At 41.0% G+C, this 17,036-nt stretch overlaps 1 protein-coding gene across 1 annotated transcript in view; it reads right to left on the bottom strand.

Moving 5' to 3' along the window:
- Window positions 1–16,611, bottom strand: part of tmem39b (transmembrane protein 39B) — a 73,477-nt gene extending 56,866 nt beyond the window's left edge. The window contains exons 1-2 of the mRNA XM_072246585.1: window positions 16,476–16,611; window positions 2,134–2,319 (exon numbers count right to left, since the gene is read on the bottom strand). Coding sequence (XP_072102686.1) covers window positions 2,134–2,261 — 128 coding nt within the window. The 5' untranslated portion in view covers window positions 2,262–2,319; window positions 16,476–16,611. The remainder of the gene's footprint in view (window positions 1–2,133; window positions 2,320–16,475) is intronic.
- Window positions 16,612–17,036: the final 425 nt, after the last annotated feature.

Raw genomic sequence — 17,036 nt, 5'->3', positions numbered from 1 at the left:
ATCACGAGTAAAGTCTTCCCCACCGTCGAGAACATAGACACGGAGCATTCTCGCAGGAAAACAGCATCTATCAGTGGGGACTCCCACTTGCCCAGTCATGCTCTTTCCTCACGGCTGCCATCAGGAAGGTGGTACAGGAACCTCAGGAATCACACTCTCAGGGTCAGGAACAGTTACTGCCCCTCAACCATCAGGCTCTTGAACCAGAGGGGATAATTTCACTCAACTTTACTTTCTCCAACACTGAATTGTTCCCTCAACTTATAAACTCACTTTCAAGGACTCTTCACTTCATATTCGAGATATTTATTGTTTATTTATTATTATATTTTTCTTTTGTATTTGCAGTTTGTCGTCTTTTGTGTGCCAGCTGTCTGCCCTGTTGGGTGCAGTCTTTCATTGATTCTATTATGGTTATTGGATTTACTGAGTATGCCCACAAGAAAATAAATCTCAGGATTGTACGTGACATTTACGTATGTACTTTGATAATAAATTTCCTTTGAACTTTCTCCTCTCCCCATCAGCTGGAAGATACAAAAGTTGAAAGCACTTATCAGAAGACTTTTTTTTTTACCTTTTCCATTTTTTTATATGTATAAAACTATAATTATTTATACATTCCTAAGTACACATTGAGATGACATACAAGGAAATTAGACACTTAAATAGATAATTATGTACAGTGGTAATTCTAATCTATTAGGCTAAGTAATGGTATTAGTTGTTAAGAAAAATAGTAATAATAGTTTCCATGTATCTCTTCTGAACCATTTCTTTCTGGTCCAAAATGTTGTATGTAAGCCTATGTAGCAACCATTGTAGGTGTTTATATCCTAACTTGTTCATGCTTGCTCCTGCCCCCAGACACAATTATCCAATCTCTATGTTCTTATTTACTTAATTTTATCATTTTTTATCCCTTTCCTAAATCTTTTCCTTTACTTGTATTAATTCTCTATTTTCCAAAAGTAAACAAAAACAGTAAACATTTAGATTAAGGGTGCTTACGTTAGCAATATTACTGTGTTGTTGAGAAGAGCAGTATAAATCATTAGGAGAGTCATCTAAAGTCTGCTCGCATTGGGGTTGTATATTCAATCCATTTATTCCAGATTTGATAAAATTTTTCTTTTTGAATTCTCCGGGAGTAAGTCAACTTTTCCATTTTAAATATTTCCAAGATAATTTCGTGCCAATCTTCTAATGTAGGTGGTATTGGATTTAGCCACTTTCTAGTGATTGATTTCTTACTTGCAGCTAAGAGGGCCTGCAGCAACTTTATATCTTCCTTCTGTTCAAGAAACAATACATGACCCAAATAGAGCGTCTCAAAGTTCAGAGGTATCTGGGACCTAAGTACCTTAACTAATGTTCTATGAATACCTTCCCAATATATACTTAATTTAGGGCAAGAAAATATGAAAATGTTTTGCCTCCTTGGAGCCGCACCTTCTCCAACATGTCACGTTTGTATCTTTATATTTTTCCTGATATGGGGTCTTGAAGTATCTTATAATATTTTTCCAACAATATTCTCTCCAAGTCAAATAATTAGTTGAGGACCACTGAAAGCTGCATATTTTCCTCCAAGCCTCCTCTGAAAGTACCAACCCCGCTTATCAGAAGACTCAATGATAGATTACATTGCGTTGTTACAAGCTACTGAACAGCCCCCAGTACAATGAATTGGGCTCTTGACCTCACAATCTATCTTGTTATGGCACTGTTTACTTACACTGCATTTTCTCTGTAACTAGAACAATTTATTCTGCTTTCTGTTATTGTTTTTCCTTGTACTATCTCAACGCACTGTTGTAATGAAATGACCTGTATGGACAGCATGCAAAACAGTTTTTCACTGCACCTTGGTACATGTGACAATAATAAAATCATTCACTCATTACATAGATAGGCAAGGTTCAGAGGAATAGGGACCAATAAAGACAAATTTAGCTCAGTTAGACAACTTGATCAGCCTGTTTTCATGTTGTATGACTAATACTCTACAAGTCAAGCACATGCATGGTACTTCCAAAATTTTAATATCCAAATATAAAAAATTTGACATGTCAATTATGTTAGACAGAAAGACACAGGAGTGATTTTCATCTGCACAAGGAGTTCCTTTACCTGGTTCTTGAACGTACTCCCGTAATAGGTGAGCTGGTAGAATAACCAGAACCTCCTAATGATCCAGATTCATTGAGTGGTGTCCTGCAATAGGATGTCCTACTTGGCCCTCTTCTGCCCCCTGCCATGCCAAAGTGTGGCACGTTACTTTTCACTCTTGATGACTTATATTTAGTCAAGAGCTTGCTGTAATAGAATAGAACAAAATGCATTTCACATCACCAATATTTCTGCAAAGATTTCAGAGAATGGCTTTTCAATTTGACGAGAAAATTCTAAGACAACTGCAGGTTCAGCAGCCCTTATCCGAAATGCTTGGGGTTGCAAGTGTTTCATATTCAGGATTTTTTTGTATTTTAGAATATTTCCATTTATGGGGATGGAACCCAAATCTAAACATGAAATCCATTTACATTACATATACAGCTAGTGCAAAGTACACAGAATTTTCCATCTGTGATGTCAACGCTCAAAAAAATCTCAGATTTCGGAGGTTTTTGGACTTTGGAATTTCGGATTAGGGGTCTTCAACCTGTATCATCTGTACCGTGAAGTGACAGATCTCTCAGTGGGTGAGCATTTTGGAGACAGTGACAACTCCCTGATCTTTAGCAGAGATAGACAATATGGGGAAGTATTTAACTAGGTATAAGGCTGAATGATGATGCCATTAGGCAGGAACTTGTGAATGTAAATTGGGAACAGATGTACACTGAGAAATGCAAAACAGAAATTGGGAGGTTTATAAGGGAGCATTTGCATGGGATTCTGGATGGCTTTCTCCCGTTTAAACAGGGAAATGATGGTAGGGTGAAGGAACCATGGTTGACCAGGGATATGGCACATTTAGTCAAAAGGAAGTGCACTTAAAAGTTTAGGGAGCAAAGATAAAACAAGACACCTAAGAGTTACAAGGTAGCGAGGAAGGAGCTTACGAAGGGACTAAGGAGAGCTAGAAGGGGACACGAGAAGACCTTGGTGAGTAGGATTAATGAAAACTTCAAGACATTCTACATGAATGTGAAGAATAAGAGGATGACTATGAAGGTAGGATGCTTCAGGGATAAAAGAGGAAGCATGTGCCTGGAGTCGGAAGATGTAGGGAGGCCTTTAATGAATACTTTGCTTCAGTATTCACCAGTGAGAAAGAACTTGATAAATACAAAATCAATGTAGAACTGGCTAATTTGCTGGAACATGTCACAGTCAAGAAAGAGGAATAGTTGAAGGAACATTTGAAAAAACATTCGAATAAATAACAAACACACGAGATTCTGCAGATGCTGAAAATCCAGAGGAACACACACAAAATACTGGAGGAACTTCAGGACCTGAAGTAGGGACTCAGCCTGAAAGTTGACTGTTTATTCATTTCCGTAGATGCTGCCTGACCTGCTGAGTTCCTCTAGCATTTTGTGATTAGGATAAATAAGGTGTTTGATAAGGTTTCTCATGGTAGGCTCATTCAGAAAGTTGGGTAACATGGGATCCAGGGCAACTTGGCTGCATGGATTCAGAACTGGTTTTCTGACAGACACAGAAGGTGATTGCAAATGGATCCCATTGTATCTAGAGGTGCATACTAGTGGTATTCCATAGGAATCTGTTCTGGGACCCCTTCTCTTTGTGATTTTTATAAATGATTTAGATGAAGAAGTGGAAGGGTGGGTTGTAAATGACATGAAGGTTGGTGGTGTTGTGAATAGTGTATAAGGTTGTTTTAGGTTACAAAGGGACATTGATAGGATGCAGAGTTGGGTTAAGAAGTGGCAGATGGAGTTCAGTCTGGAGAAGTGTGATGTGACACACATCGGAAGGTTGAAATTGAAGGCAAGTATCAGAATCAGCTTTATTATCACGAGCATGTGTCGTAAAATTTGTTAACAGCAGCAGCTGTACAATGCAATACATGATAATATAGGAAAAAGCACATCAGTAAGTCAATTATCATAAATAGATATGCATATTAAACAATTAAAATAGCACAAAACTGAAATAATACATTAAAAAAAAGTGAGGTAGTGTTCATGGGTTCAATGTCCGTTTAGAAATCGTATGATAGAGGGGAAGAAGCTATTCCTGAATCTCTGAGTGTGTGCCTTCAGGCTTCTGTACCTCCTTTCTGAGGCACTGCTCCTTGAAGATGTCTTTGACACTATGGAGGCATGCTGAAGCTGACTAATTTTACAATTTTCTGTAGATTCTGTGCAGTACTCCCCATACCAGACAGTGATGCTGCCCGTTAGAATGTTCTCCACGGTACATCGGTAGAAGTTTTTGAGTGTTTTACGTGACAAACCAAATCTCCTCATACTCCTAATAAAATATTGCTGCTGCCTTGCCTTCTTTATAGCTGCATCAATATGTTGGGACCAGGTTAGACCCTCAGAGATCTTGACACCCAGGAACTTGAAATGGCTCACTCTCTCCCCTTCCAATCCCTCTATGAGGATTGGTTCGTGTTACCTCATCTTAGCCTTTCTGCAGCCCACAATCAGGTCTTTCATCTTCCTGACATTGAGTGCAAGGTAGTTACTGCGACATCACTCAACTAGCTGGTATAGCTCGCTCCAGTACGCCCTCTCATCTCCATCTGAGATTCTGCCAACAATGGCTGTATCATCAGCAAATTTATAGATGACATTTAAGTTATACCTAGCCACACCATCATGGGTATAGAGTGAGTACAGCACTCGCCCAAGCTTATCGATCAGGACTGTGGGAATGATGGTATTAAACGCTGAGCTATAGAGAACAAACAGCATGCTGACATACCGTAGGTGTTTGTATTAGGTTACAAGGTTAATGTTAGGATTCACAGCTTTACGGAGGAACAGAGTGATCTTGGGGTACATGTCCATGGCTCCCTCAAAGTTGCTGCACAAGTTGAAAGGTTGGTTAAGAAAGTGTATGGTGCTTTTGCCTTCATTAATCGGGGGATTGAGTTAAGAGCCGCAAGGTAAGGTTGCAGCTCTATAAAACCCTGGTTAGACCACACTTGGGAGTGTTGTTTTCAGCCTCATCATAGGAAGGATGTGGAAGCTTTAGAGAGTTCGCAGAGGAGAGTTACCAGGAAGCTGCCTGGATTAGACAGCATGCCTTAAGAGGAAAGATTGAGCAAGCTAGGGCACTTTCTCTTTGGAGTGAAGGAGGCTGTCAAGTGACTTGATAGAGGTGTATATGATAAGAGGCATAGATAGAGTGGACAGCCAGCACATTTTCCCCAGAGTAACAATGGTTAATATGAGTTTTTCTTTTTAAAAACACAGAGAGTGGTAAGTGCACGGAACACATTGCCAGAGTGGTGGTAAAGACAGATATATTACGGACATTTAAAAGATATATTAACGATGTTTGAAAAATAGTTAAAGATAGTCACAAGTATGAAAGAAAGGTGGAAGGCTATGTGGGACGACTTAGATTTATCTTGGAGTAGATTAGAAGGTCAGCACAGCATCATGGGCCAAACGGCCTGTACTGCTCTATATTCTACAGATATTGATGCATCTCCTAATCTTAAAATTACTATCATTTCTGCCCTTAGCTTCCACCTCTCTGAAGAAATAAACCCAAGTGTACCAACTTTATCAATGCTCTGGTAAAACTTTTTTGTACCCTCTCCAAACCCGATACATTCATGCTAACCAGTATTGGACACAATACACCAACCATAGCCTAACCAAACTTCCAGACACCTACAACTATATTGATAATTTTTTATACTTGATGGCCCGACTGATGAAGGCAAGCATATGCCCTCTTCACCAACCAATCTACTTCTGTTGCCACTTTCAGCGAGCTAGAGGCTTGCAATCCAAGATTCCTAAGGATCCCACCATCCACTGCTTACTTTTCTCTGGCAGTTGACCTCTCAAAGTGCATGACCTTATCCCTGTCTGGATTAAACTCCATCTGCCAGTTTTCTATCCACATCTGCAACAGATCTATATAATGCTGTATCCTTTGACATTTTCCCGATTATCCAAAATTCCACTAATATTTTTGAGTCATCTGCAAACTTACGGATTTGACCTTTTACATCCAAATCATTTAAATCTATTACAAACAGAGGTCCCAGCTTTGAGACTCACAGGAATGGGCAATTTCCTCTGTTCTTACTGTGGAGAAAGATGCAAAGACTTCAGACCTTGAGATAATTAATGCAGTGACCTTAGGGATAGTCTGCCTGACAGCAGAGGAGGTAGTGGATGTTTTTAAATATACAAAGAGAAATAAATCCCCAAGACCTGATCAGTTATGTCAAAGAACACTGAGAAGCTAGAGAAGAAACTGCAGGAACCCTGGCTGATATATATACATCATTAGAACTGCAGCACAGTACACTCACAATGTTGTGCAACTTTTTAAACCTACTCCATGATAAATCCAACCCTTCCCTCCTACATAGCCCTCTATTTTTCTATCATCCAGGTTCCAATCTAAGAATTTCTTAAATATTCCTAATGACAAGTTCAAGTTTATTGTCATTCAACCATATACATGCATACAGCTAAACAAAACATCGTGCTTCTATATCAAGGTGCAAAACACAATACATATAGTTATGATTCAGTATATAAAGACAATAATATTAGCACAAGTTACTAAGTGGCATGGCCTGAAGACTGACAGGCTGACATGAACTGCGAGGTGCATGTTTATATAAGACAGTATAATGTGACTGACACTATTATAAAGGGTGGAAGATGAAAAGTGACCAGTACAGAATGAGAGTGCACCTGTGAGTTGGGGAGTTGGGGATGGGTGGGGTGGGGGGGGGGAGGGCGTACAGAAAAGGTGTACATGTGAGCTGGGTGGCAGAAGGGTATTTAGAAGTCTAAGAGCCTAAGGGAAGAAGCTGTTACCTAGCCTGATTGCTCTGGTTCTTATACTGTGCTCAGAAAGATGGAAGGGGTCTTTGATAACATGGAGGCACTGCATATGCAGCACCTCTGACATACACTCAGTGGCCATTTTTTTAGATACACCTACCCGTTAATGCAAATATCTAGTCAGCCAATCATGTATCAGAAACTCCATGCATAAAAGCATGCAGACATGGTCAAGAGGTTTAGTTGTTGTTCAGACCAAACATCAGAATGGGGAAAGAGATGTGATCTAGAACATAATTCAAGATTCAAGAGTTTAAAAACTTTATTGTCATTCTAACTGTACATCAGCTCTGCAGGGCAGAATGAGACAGCGTTTCCCAGGAGCAGTGCAATCATAACATAACAAACGCAACACTAAATAATAAACATAACAATAAATAGTAAAACACAACAGCCACATGTCAGTTAAAATCAGATATAAGTGTCCAGTGCAAATTAAAAGTGTCCAAAGCAGAGTCAGGTGGAGCAGCTATTTAGCAGTCTAACTGCCTGTGGGAGGAAGCTGTTTAGTAGCCTTGTGGTTTTAGTTTTGATGCTCCTGTAACGTTTGCCTGATGGCAGAAGAACAAACAGTTCATGGAGAGGGTGTGAGGGGTCTTTAATGATGTACCGTGTCTTCTGGAGGCATTGACTCTTAAAGAGGTCTTGGACAGAAGGTAGGGAGACCCCAATAACCTTCTCTGCTCCCCTAACCACCCTCTGCAAGGCTTTTTTGTCGACAGCACTGCAGCTGGAGTACCAGGTTGTGATGCAAAAGGTCAGCACACTCTCAACCAGGCCTCTGTAGAATGTAGTTAAGATGTTAGTGGGGAGTGATGCTCGTTTAAGCTTCCTCAGAAAGTGCAATCTCTGCTGGGCCCATTTCACAATCCCACTGGTGTTCCTGGACCAGGTGAGATTGTCCGAGATCTGCACCCAAAGGAACTTGATGTTTTCCACTCTCCACTGTGGAGCCACTGATGCTGAGGGGTGTGTGCTCAGGCTGAGATCGTCTGAAATCGACGATCATCTCCTTGGATTTGGTGACATTAAGCATCAAGCTGTTATCACTGCACCAGCTCTATATAAGATATAGGAGCAGAATTAGGCTATTGGGCCCATCAGGTCTGCTCCATCATTTCATCATGGCTGATCTATTTCCCACTCAGCTCCAATCTCCTGCCTTCTCTCTGTAACCTTCATGCCTTGACTAATCAAGAATCAATCAACCTCTGTTTCAAAGATATCCAATGACTTGGCCTCCACAGCCGCCTGTGGCAACAAATTCCACAGGTTCACCGCTCTCTGGCTAAAGAAATTCCACTTCATCTCCATTGCAAATGAAGCTCCTTTATTCTGAGCCATGTCCTCTGGTCTTAAGATTCCCCCACCTTGGGAAAAATCCTCTCCATTGAGGCCTTTCAACATTTGATAGGTTTCATGAGAACACCTCTCATTCTTCCGAATTCCAGTGAATACAGGCCCAAAGCTATCAACGTCCATCATATGATAAAATTTTGATCCCAGAATTATTCTCATGAACCTCCTTTGAACCCTCTCCAATGTCAGCACATTCTTTCTTAGATGAGGGGCCCAAAATTGCTCAGAATACTCCAAGTTAGGCCTCACCAGTACCCTATAAAGCCTCAAAATTGCATTCTTGCTTTTATATTGTAGTCCTCTCAAAGTGAATGCCGATATCGCATTTGCCTTCCTCACCATCAGCTCAACCTGTAAGCTAACTTTAGGGAACTCTGCACGAGGACTTCCAAGTCCCTTTGCACGTCCAATTTTTGAACTTTCTCTCCATTTAGCAACTATTTTTATGTTTTTATTTCTTCTAACGAAGTGCATGACCATACACTTCTGGACACTGTATTCTCTCACTTCTTGGCCCAATCTTCTAATCTAAGTCCTTCTACAGCCTCCCTGCCTCTCCACCTATTTTCAAACGGTCTGCTAACTTGGCCACAAAGCCATCAGCTCCATCATCCAAATCACTGGGATAACATAAAAAGCAGTCCCAACAGACCCCTGTGGAACACAACTAGTCACCAGCTGCAAACCAGAAAAGGCTCCCTTTATTTCCACTTTTAGCCTCCTGTCAATCAGCCAATGCTCTACTCATACTAGTGTCTTTCCCGTAATATCATATCATGCAGAGTTCCCTAAAGTTAGTTATTAAGCAGCCTTACGTGTGGCACCTTGTCAAAGCCCTTCTGAAAATCCAAGTTCAAAACATTCACTGATTCTCCTTTGTATATCCTGCTTGTTATTTCTTCAAAGAATGCCAACAGATTTGTCAGGTAAGACTTTCTCTCAAGGAAACCATGTTGACTTTGGTCTATTTTATGGTGTACCTCTAAGTACCCTGAAACTACATCCTAATCAATAGACCCCAACATATTCCCAACCACTGAGGTCAGACTAATTGTCGGAAGAGGAACTTCTTCACTCAGAGGGTGAAATGAGATGCAAGTTAAAGCTGTAGACGTGGGTTCAATTATAACATCTTTGAGAAGTTTGGATAGGTACATGGATGAGGGATATGGAGGGCTACTATCTGGATGCAGTTAAATGGGACTAGACAGAAGACCAGGTTGGCACAAACTAGATAGGCCAAATGGCCTGTTTTTGTGCTGTAGTGTTTTATGACTCCAAGATCATAGAAATTATGGAACTGATCCAAGTGCGCTGTGATGTGCTAGGCCATTTAAAGATTACCACAGAGCAGGGCACCACACATAAAATGCTGGAGGAACTCAGCAAGTCTAGCAGCATCTACACGCTAGCTTCGGCCCTTGTGTAAGCTAGGAAAGAAAATGATGCAGATTTTGCAGAGATATTGCATCTCTGCAAGTATCAAGATGTCTTGTGGGATATTGGGCGATATCTGACTGGTTTTTAGTTAAATTAAGGGGGTAACCCTTTTAACATTAGCATAATCCAAGCCTATGCGCCAACAAATGATGCAGATGAAGAGGATATCAACAAGTTTTATGGAGATCTCAACAGTGCTTATGTGCAATGTAAATCTCAGGATATAAAACTAGTCATGGGAGATTTTAACTCCAAAGTTGGACAGGAAAGGGTTGGTAACATCATAGGACATTTTGGATTAGGGGAGAAAAATGAAATGGAGAAAGGTTTACTGATTGGTGTGTCAGAAACAACCAAGTGATCACCAATATTTGGTATAAAAACCATCCACGTAGATTGTGTACTTGGATTAGATCTGGAGATAGAAAAAGGAATCAAATAGATTTCATTACCATCAATGAACGCTTTAGAAATAATATCACAAATTCTAAAGCCTACCTAGGAGCAGACTGTGGTTCAGATCACCATCCAGTAATAGCTACCATCAAAACAAAATTAAAGAAACTGAAACGTGGAAAAAAGAGAAAAAAGTATTTGTTGGGAGAACTTAAAAATGATAGCATACTTAAACAACAATTCAAAACAGCTGTAGAAGAACACCAACGAAAATGAAACAATGCCTATTTGGGATAGATTTAAATATCAGCAATCAGCAGAGGAGATAATCCCAGTACAAGAAATCCAAAACACCAAGCGGAGGATAACCCAAGAAATTCTAGATCTGATGGAACAAAGAAAGTTATTGAATAATAATGAAGTGCAATACAGAGAGCTAGACAGACAGACCAATTGTGCAATATTGCAAAGGAAGAATGGCAATGAAGTAGGAGGCCATATTAACGACAGCAAAGAAATGCACAAGAAAATTAAGGAAATTACTAGAATTAAGAAAACCTCCTCTACAGGACGCATAAAATCAGCAGACAGATCCATACTAACAGATCCAGATAAAGTATGTGAGAGGTGGATTCAGTATTTAGAGCAGCTTTTTTGAAGATAATAGAGGGGAACCCCCAGATATTAAACACCCTAATTCTGGCCCACCTATTACTAAAGAAGAAATAACTAAAGCAATGAAAAGCATGAAACATGGTAAAGCCACTGGACCTGATGAAATTTCAGTGGAAATGATACAGGCCCTAGAAGATCTGGGCACAGATATTCTTTCTGAACTGTTTAATGGCATATATGAGTCTGGTGTACTGCCTGACGATCTCTTGAAATCAGTACTTATAACCCTGCCAAAAATTCCTGGAACTATTGACTGTGAAAATTATAGAACAATCAGTCTTATGAGTCACATAATAAAGATTTTGTTGAGAATTGTTCTGAGTCGAAATAAAAACAAGACCAGAAACTTCTAAACTGCAATAAGGGTTTATTGAGGATAGAGGAACTAGGAACGCAATTTTCATACTTTATACTTTATTGTCACCAAACAATTGGTACTAGAACGTACAATCATCACAGCGATATTTGATTCTGCGCTTCCCACTCCCTGGATTACAAATATTAAATATTAAAAATAGTAAAAATTAATAAATATTAAAATTTTAAATTATAAATCATAAATAGAAAATAGAAAAATGGAAAGTAAGGTAGTGCAAAAAAAAACCCAGAGGCAGGTCCGGATATTTGGATGGTACGGCCCAGATCCAGGTCAGGATCTGTTCAGCAGTCCTATTACAGTTGGAAAGAAGCTGTTCCCAAATCTGGCCGTACGAGTCTTCAGGCTCCTGAGCCTTCTCCCGGAGGGAAGAGGGACGGAAAGTGTGTTGGCTGGGTGGGTCATGTCCATACTACGAATACTTTCAGAAAGGGTAATTGAATATCAAAATGATGTCTTTTTATATTTTATTGATTTCACTACAGCATTTGACAAAGTGCACCATGAAAAATTATTTCAAATTCGCGCTAAACATTGACGGGAGGGACCAACAACTGCTTCAAAATTTATATTGGAATCAAACGGCGGCGGTAAAAATTGATGATAATATAAGCAGTTGGACTAAAATTCAAAGGGGAGTTAGGGATGTGTTGCCTCACCGTAATTATTTAATATCTATAGCGAAATGATTCTCGGAGAAATAGAAGAACTAGATGGGATAAAAATTGGAGGCATTAACATCAACGATATATGGCATGCAGACGATACCACCCTAGTAGCAAGCGCTGCAGAAGACCTACAAATCCTCCTAGACAAAGTGGTACAAACAAGTGCAGATTTTGGTCTAACCATCAACTGTAAAAAAAACCAAATGTATGGTAATATCAAAATAGCAGGATACTCCTAACTGCCAACTGTACATCGGTAACCAAGAGATTGAACAAAAGACCAGCTTTAATTACCTTGGTAGCTTTATATCACAAGATGCTAAAGTAAAGTAGAAATAAAAAGAAGAATTGCCATTGCCAAAACCAACTTCCAAAAAATGAAACCCATTTTTACCAAGACACATTTCTATGACAACAAGGCTTAGGCTACTAAAATGTTACATCTGGTCAATTTTGCTGTATGCTTCCGAAACATGGACTATAACACCAGATCTTCAAAGAAACTTAGAAGCAACAGAAATGTGGTTTCTTAGAAGAATGCTTAAAATATCATACAGAGATAGGGTAACTAATGAGACAGTACTCCAACGTGCCCATACAAAAAGATCTTTAATGAGAACATTAAATAAGAGGAAACTTAATTTCCTGGGCCATGTCATCAGAAAAGGAGAAATAGAATGCCTTACAAGGTCGTATGCCTGGGAAACGCAGAAGAGGAAGGCAAGGAACAAAATATATGGACAGAAAGAACTAACAAATCTAAATGTGTGAGATATCACTGACGCTGCAAGGAATTATTCGATGTGGAGAGCCATGATCGCCCAAGCGTGTAACGTGCAAGGCACGTGAAGAAGAAGACTGCATCATCTTTAGCCACAGTTGAAATTCTGGAGGATTGGATGGTAGCTGATGTTATATTGTTATTTAAGGGCATCAAAGACAAGCCAGGAAACTACAGGCTGACATCGGTGGTGGATAAGTTATGGGAGGGGGGAAAATTTTGAGCGACAGAATCTATCAGGATTTGGAAAGAAGTTTCACTTTAGAGTAGCGAAAGCAAGATCTATGCAAAAGCGGGAACCACTGAAAAGAGCAAGCCTTGTTACGTGTGAGTTTCACTTAGCCCAATAAAAATAACTGAGGTTTAAGTAAGAGGCCATTGTACGACGGATCAGGGTTTGAGTGGGGAAACTGAGGCTTAGATGAGAAGAGGCAGAAGCCAAGGTCCTGGAGGCCATTTTAGATCAGCCACTGTGAGTGGGCCAGTGAAGACATCAAGGATCTGGGGCTTTGGATTGAAAGGCTTTGGCAAGGAGGCACAGGTAAGAACAGGTAAGGTTTTCTTTAATATAGTTAATTAAAAATACACCAAATTACATAAAATATGGATGCAAGATCAGGTAATGTATGGTAGCTGCATGATGTGAGAGTTGGTGGATCCCATTGGGGTTCCCGGTGACCATAACTGTAGCCAAGTGTTGGTTGCTCAAGGAACTCAGGCTCAAAGATCTGCAATCTGACCTGGAATATAAAACCCTCCCTCCCCCTCCCCAGTCAAAGCTATACTTATTAATATATAATTTTCCTGATGCAAATAGATCCTATCCTAACTACCTTCTCCAATAATTTCCTTACTACTTAGTTCCTGGAATTCCCATTCATTCACACCAAATCAATCTTAGCATTTTCCCGTAAAGCCAAGAGGAACAACATCATTCTTTCTGGTCCTCCAATAAATAGTAAATGCTGATGGAATAATTCACTGGAATCATTTAAGATTGATATTTGTCTTGTAGCAGCATTCCTAATGCAAACAATTTACAATCAGGATGACACATGACAAACAGAAGGCGATGAACCAAAGCATTTGTTCAGACTTATCACGACACAAGTGAAGCAAACATCCTCGTGTGTAACTACTATGCCGTAGCAAACTTCAAGAGCCTAATATGCTATTCACTTTAGCTAATATAACCGATCATCTCCAAACTCCTAAGCCTCCCTTTGGAACTAGTTCCTTAACTTCCTAACCACAGACCAATCTGTAAGGATAAGAAGGCACTACACCTCAATCATTCTCAACACTGGCTGGATTGTCAGCATCCCACTCTACTCCCTATACACGCAGAAGAATCAGAATCTGAATCAGGTTTATTATCACCGGCATGTGACATGAAATTTGTTAACTTAGCAGCAGCAGTTCAATGTAATACATAATCTAGCAGAGAGAAAAAAAAATAAAACATAATAATAAATAAACAAATCAATTACGTATATTGAATAGATTTTTTAAAATGTGCAAAGACAGAAATACTGTGTATTAAAAGAAGTGAGGTAGTGTCCAAAGCTTCAAAGTCTATTCAGGAATCGGATGGCAGAGGGGAAGAAGCTGTTCCTGAATCGCTGAGTGTGTGCCTTCAGGCTTCTGTTATCTCCTACCTGATGGTAACAGTGAGAAAAGGCCATGCCTGGGTGCTGGAGGTCCTTAATAATGTCTTTCTGAGACACTGCTCCCTAAAGATGTCCTGGGTACTTTGTAGGCTCGTGCCCAAGATGGAGCTGACAAGATTTACAACCTTCTGCAGCTTCTTTCGGTCCTGTGCAGTAGCCCCTCCATACCAGACAGTGATGCAGCCTGTCAGAATGTTCTCCATGGTACAACTATAGAAGTTTTTGAGTGTATTTGTTGACATGCCAAATCTCTTCAAACTCCCAAGTATATCTGCTGTCTTGCCTTCTTTATGACTACATCAATATGCTGGGACCAGGTTAGATCCTCAGAGATCTTGACACCCAAGAACTTGAAGCTACTCACTCTCTCCACTTCTGATCCCTCTATGAGGTTTGGTATGTTTTCCTTTGTCTTACCCTTCCTGAAGTCCACAATCAGCTCTTTCATCTTACTGGCGTTGATTGCCAGATTGTTGCTGCTGCACCATTCCACTAGTTGGCATATCTCACTCCTGTACGTCCTCCCGTCACCAGCTGAGATTCTTCCAACAATGGTTGTATCATGAGCAAACTTGTATATGGTATTTGAGTTATGCCTAGCCACACAGTCATGCATGTACAGAGAGTAGAGTAGTGGGCTAAGTACACATCCTTGAGGTGCGCCAGTGTTGATTGTCAACGAGGAGGAGATGTTACCACCAATCTGCACTGACTGTGGTCTTCGAGGATCCAATTGCAGAGGGAGGTAGAGGCCCAGGTTCTGCAACTTCTCAATCAGGATTGCAGCCTAGTGCATCTGCAAGCTTGCAGATGACACCACCTTAAGTGGGCCAAATTGTAAATAGTGATAAATTGGAGGACAGGAAAGGGATAGAGGGCTTAGTAGCATGGTGTCATGACGAGCTTTCCATAAACGTCAGCAATACAAGAGTATGTTATTGACTTCAGGAAGGGAGATGGTGTACATACTGCAGATTATGTCAAGGGTGATGAGGTTTGAGTTTGAGAACTTTTAAATTTCTAGGAGCAAACATCACTAGTAGCCTGTCATAGTCCAAGTCAGGCCACTGTCAGCAAATCTCACCAGTGCACTACTTCCTCAGTAGGTGAAAATAATTCGACATGTGTCCCCTTTGATCCTCACCAGTTTATATTGATGTACCATAGAAAGTATCCTATCGGGTATATTAACAACTCTGCCTGTGACAGCAAGTAACTACAGAGAATTGAGCACATCACATAAGGCAGCTTCACCTCCATGGACTCTGCCTATACTCCTCACACAGCCATGGTAAAGGAACCAAGATAATCAATTTCGCTTCTCCTCCTTTCATCGGGTAAACGAAACAGAAGTCTGAAAGCTGTACCACCAGGCTCAAGGACAGCTTCTACCCAGCTGTTTTCAGATGATAGTCCAATAGGATGGACTTGTCTTCACAGTACATGTTGTCATGGCCTTGCACCTTATTGCCTGCCCACACTGTGTACTTTCTCTGTTGTATATTCTGTTACTGTTTTCTCTGGTAGAACGTCAATGTAATGTTGTAATGAAGTGACCTGCACGGACAGAATTTTTCACTGTACATTGGTGTACATGACGGTAATAAATCAATTTACCAACATATCTGCGTGAGTAAAATAAAAACAAATCAAATATGTCAAAATAACGCGGAGCTGAATCTTTCAGGGTGAATACCAACAGAGGAATTACTGAGCAGAGCGGTGAGACGGCACTGAGGCATTTACAATGTACTTGCAGGTCCCTTTGTCTTATTCTCTACAACTGATGGTATTGGTGAGGAAACGGGAGGCTTGCATGAGGGCTCAAAGTGCGGTGGGCTACACTGCGAAAAGGACAAGGTTAGTTAACTGCGTCAGGGAGTCAGTAGGGGAGATTACGGTGAAGATTGTGGACCGGGGTGTGTCGAGAGGAGAGAGAGAGAGACCGGTCGCTTCTCAGTCACTTCCATTAGGGGCCTCCTGAATCACAGCCGAGACCAAAGAGCGAGTATGCCATTTCCCAGTCCGCGCCACGCCGAGGCCTCAACCCCACTGTCCGCGGCTAATAGGTTTTCAACAACTCACCAGACGCGCCAAACAACCAGCTCCACGCCGCAGCTTAACGAACAACAAATAAGCCGCAAACAACTGCGCCCATCGCCGCCGTCTCACACTGCAAACGGCCGGAGCCGAGCGAATACGTGCGCAGGCACGGCCAGAAACGCACCGCCGCTGCGGGCGTGACTACGTCAGCCGAGGAGCGGGAGCGGGGGCGCGGGCGCGAGCGCGAGCGCGAGCGGGGGTTTTCCCACGGGCATCGCGGCCGTCTTGTCCTTGCAGAATAAACTGCAGTGTTTCACACCTCCAGCCTCATTGCAATGTCTGAGGGCTCCCATTCTTCTTTTGATTTGAACAAGGACATGTCCGGCACAGCTGCGTGGGCCGAAGGGCCTGTATTATGCTGTAGGTTTTCTGTCTTTCTAGATGTCTGCCACCCCTCGCCACGAACACATCGGCTGAATTCAGAGTGCACAGCTTTCTCTCTGCACCAAACTTCAGATCAAAGATCTTTCTGGCCCTCTCATGGACCCGACATTTGTGATACAACTTTGTTTCACTCCCGGCCGCTTCGACTCTTTCTCTGGT

Source organism: Mobula birostris, chromosome 29, assembly GCF_030028105.1.
Source record: "Mobula birostris isolate sMobBir1 chromosome 29, sMobBir1.hap1, whole genome shotgun sequence".
Lineage (NCBI taxonomy): Eukaryota > Metazoa > Chordata > Chondrichthyes > Myliobatiformes > Myliobatidae > Mobula > Mobula birostris.
This window is presented reverse-complemented; position numbering and strand designations above follow the sequence as displayed.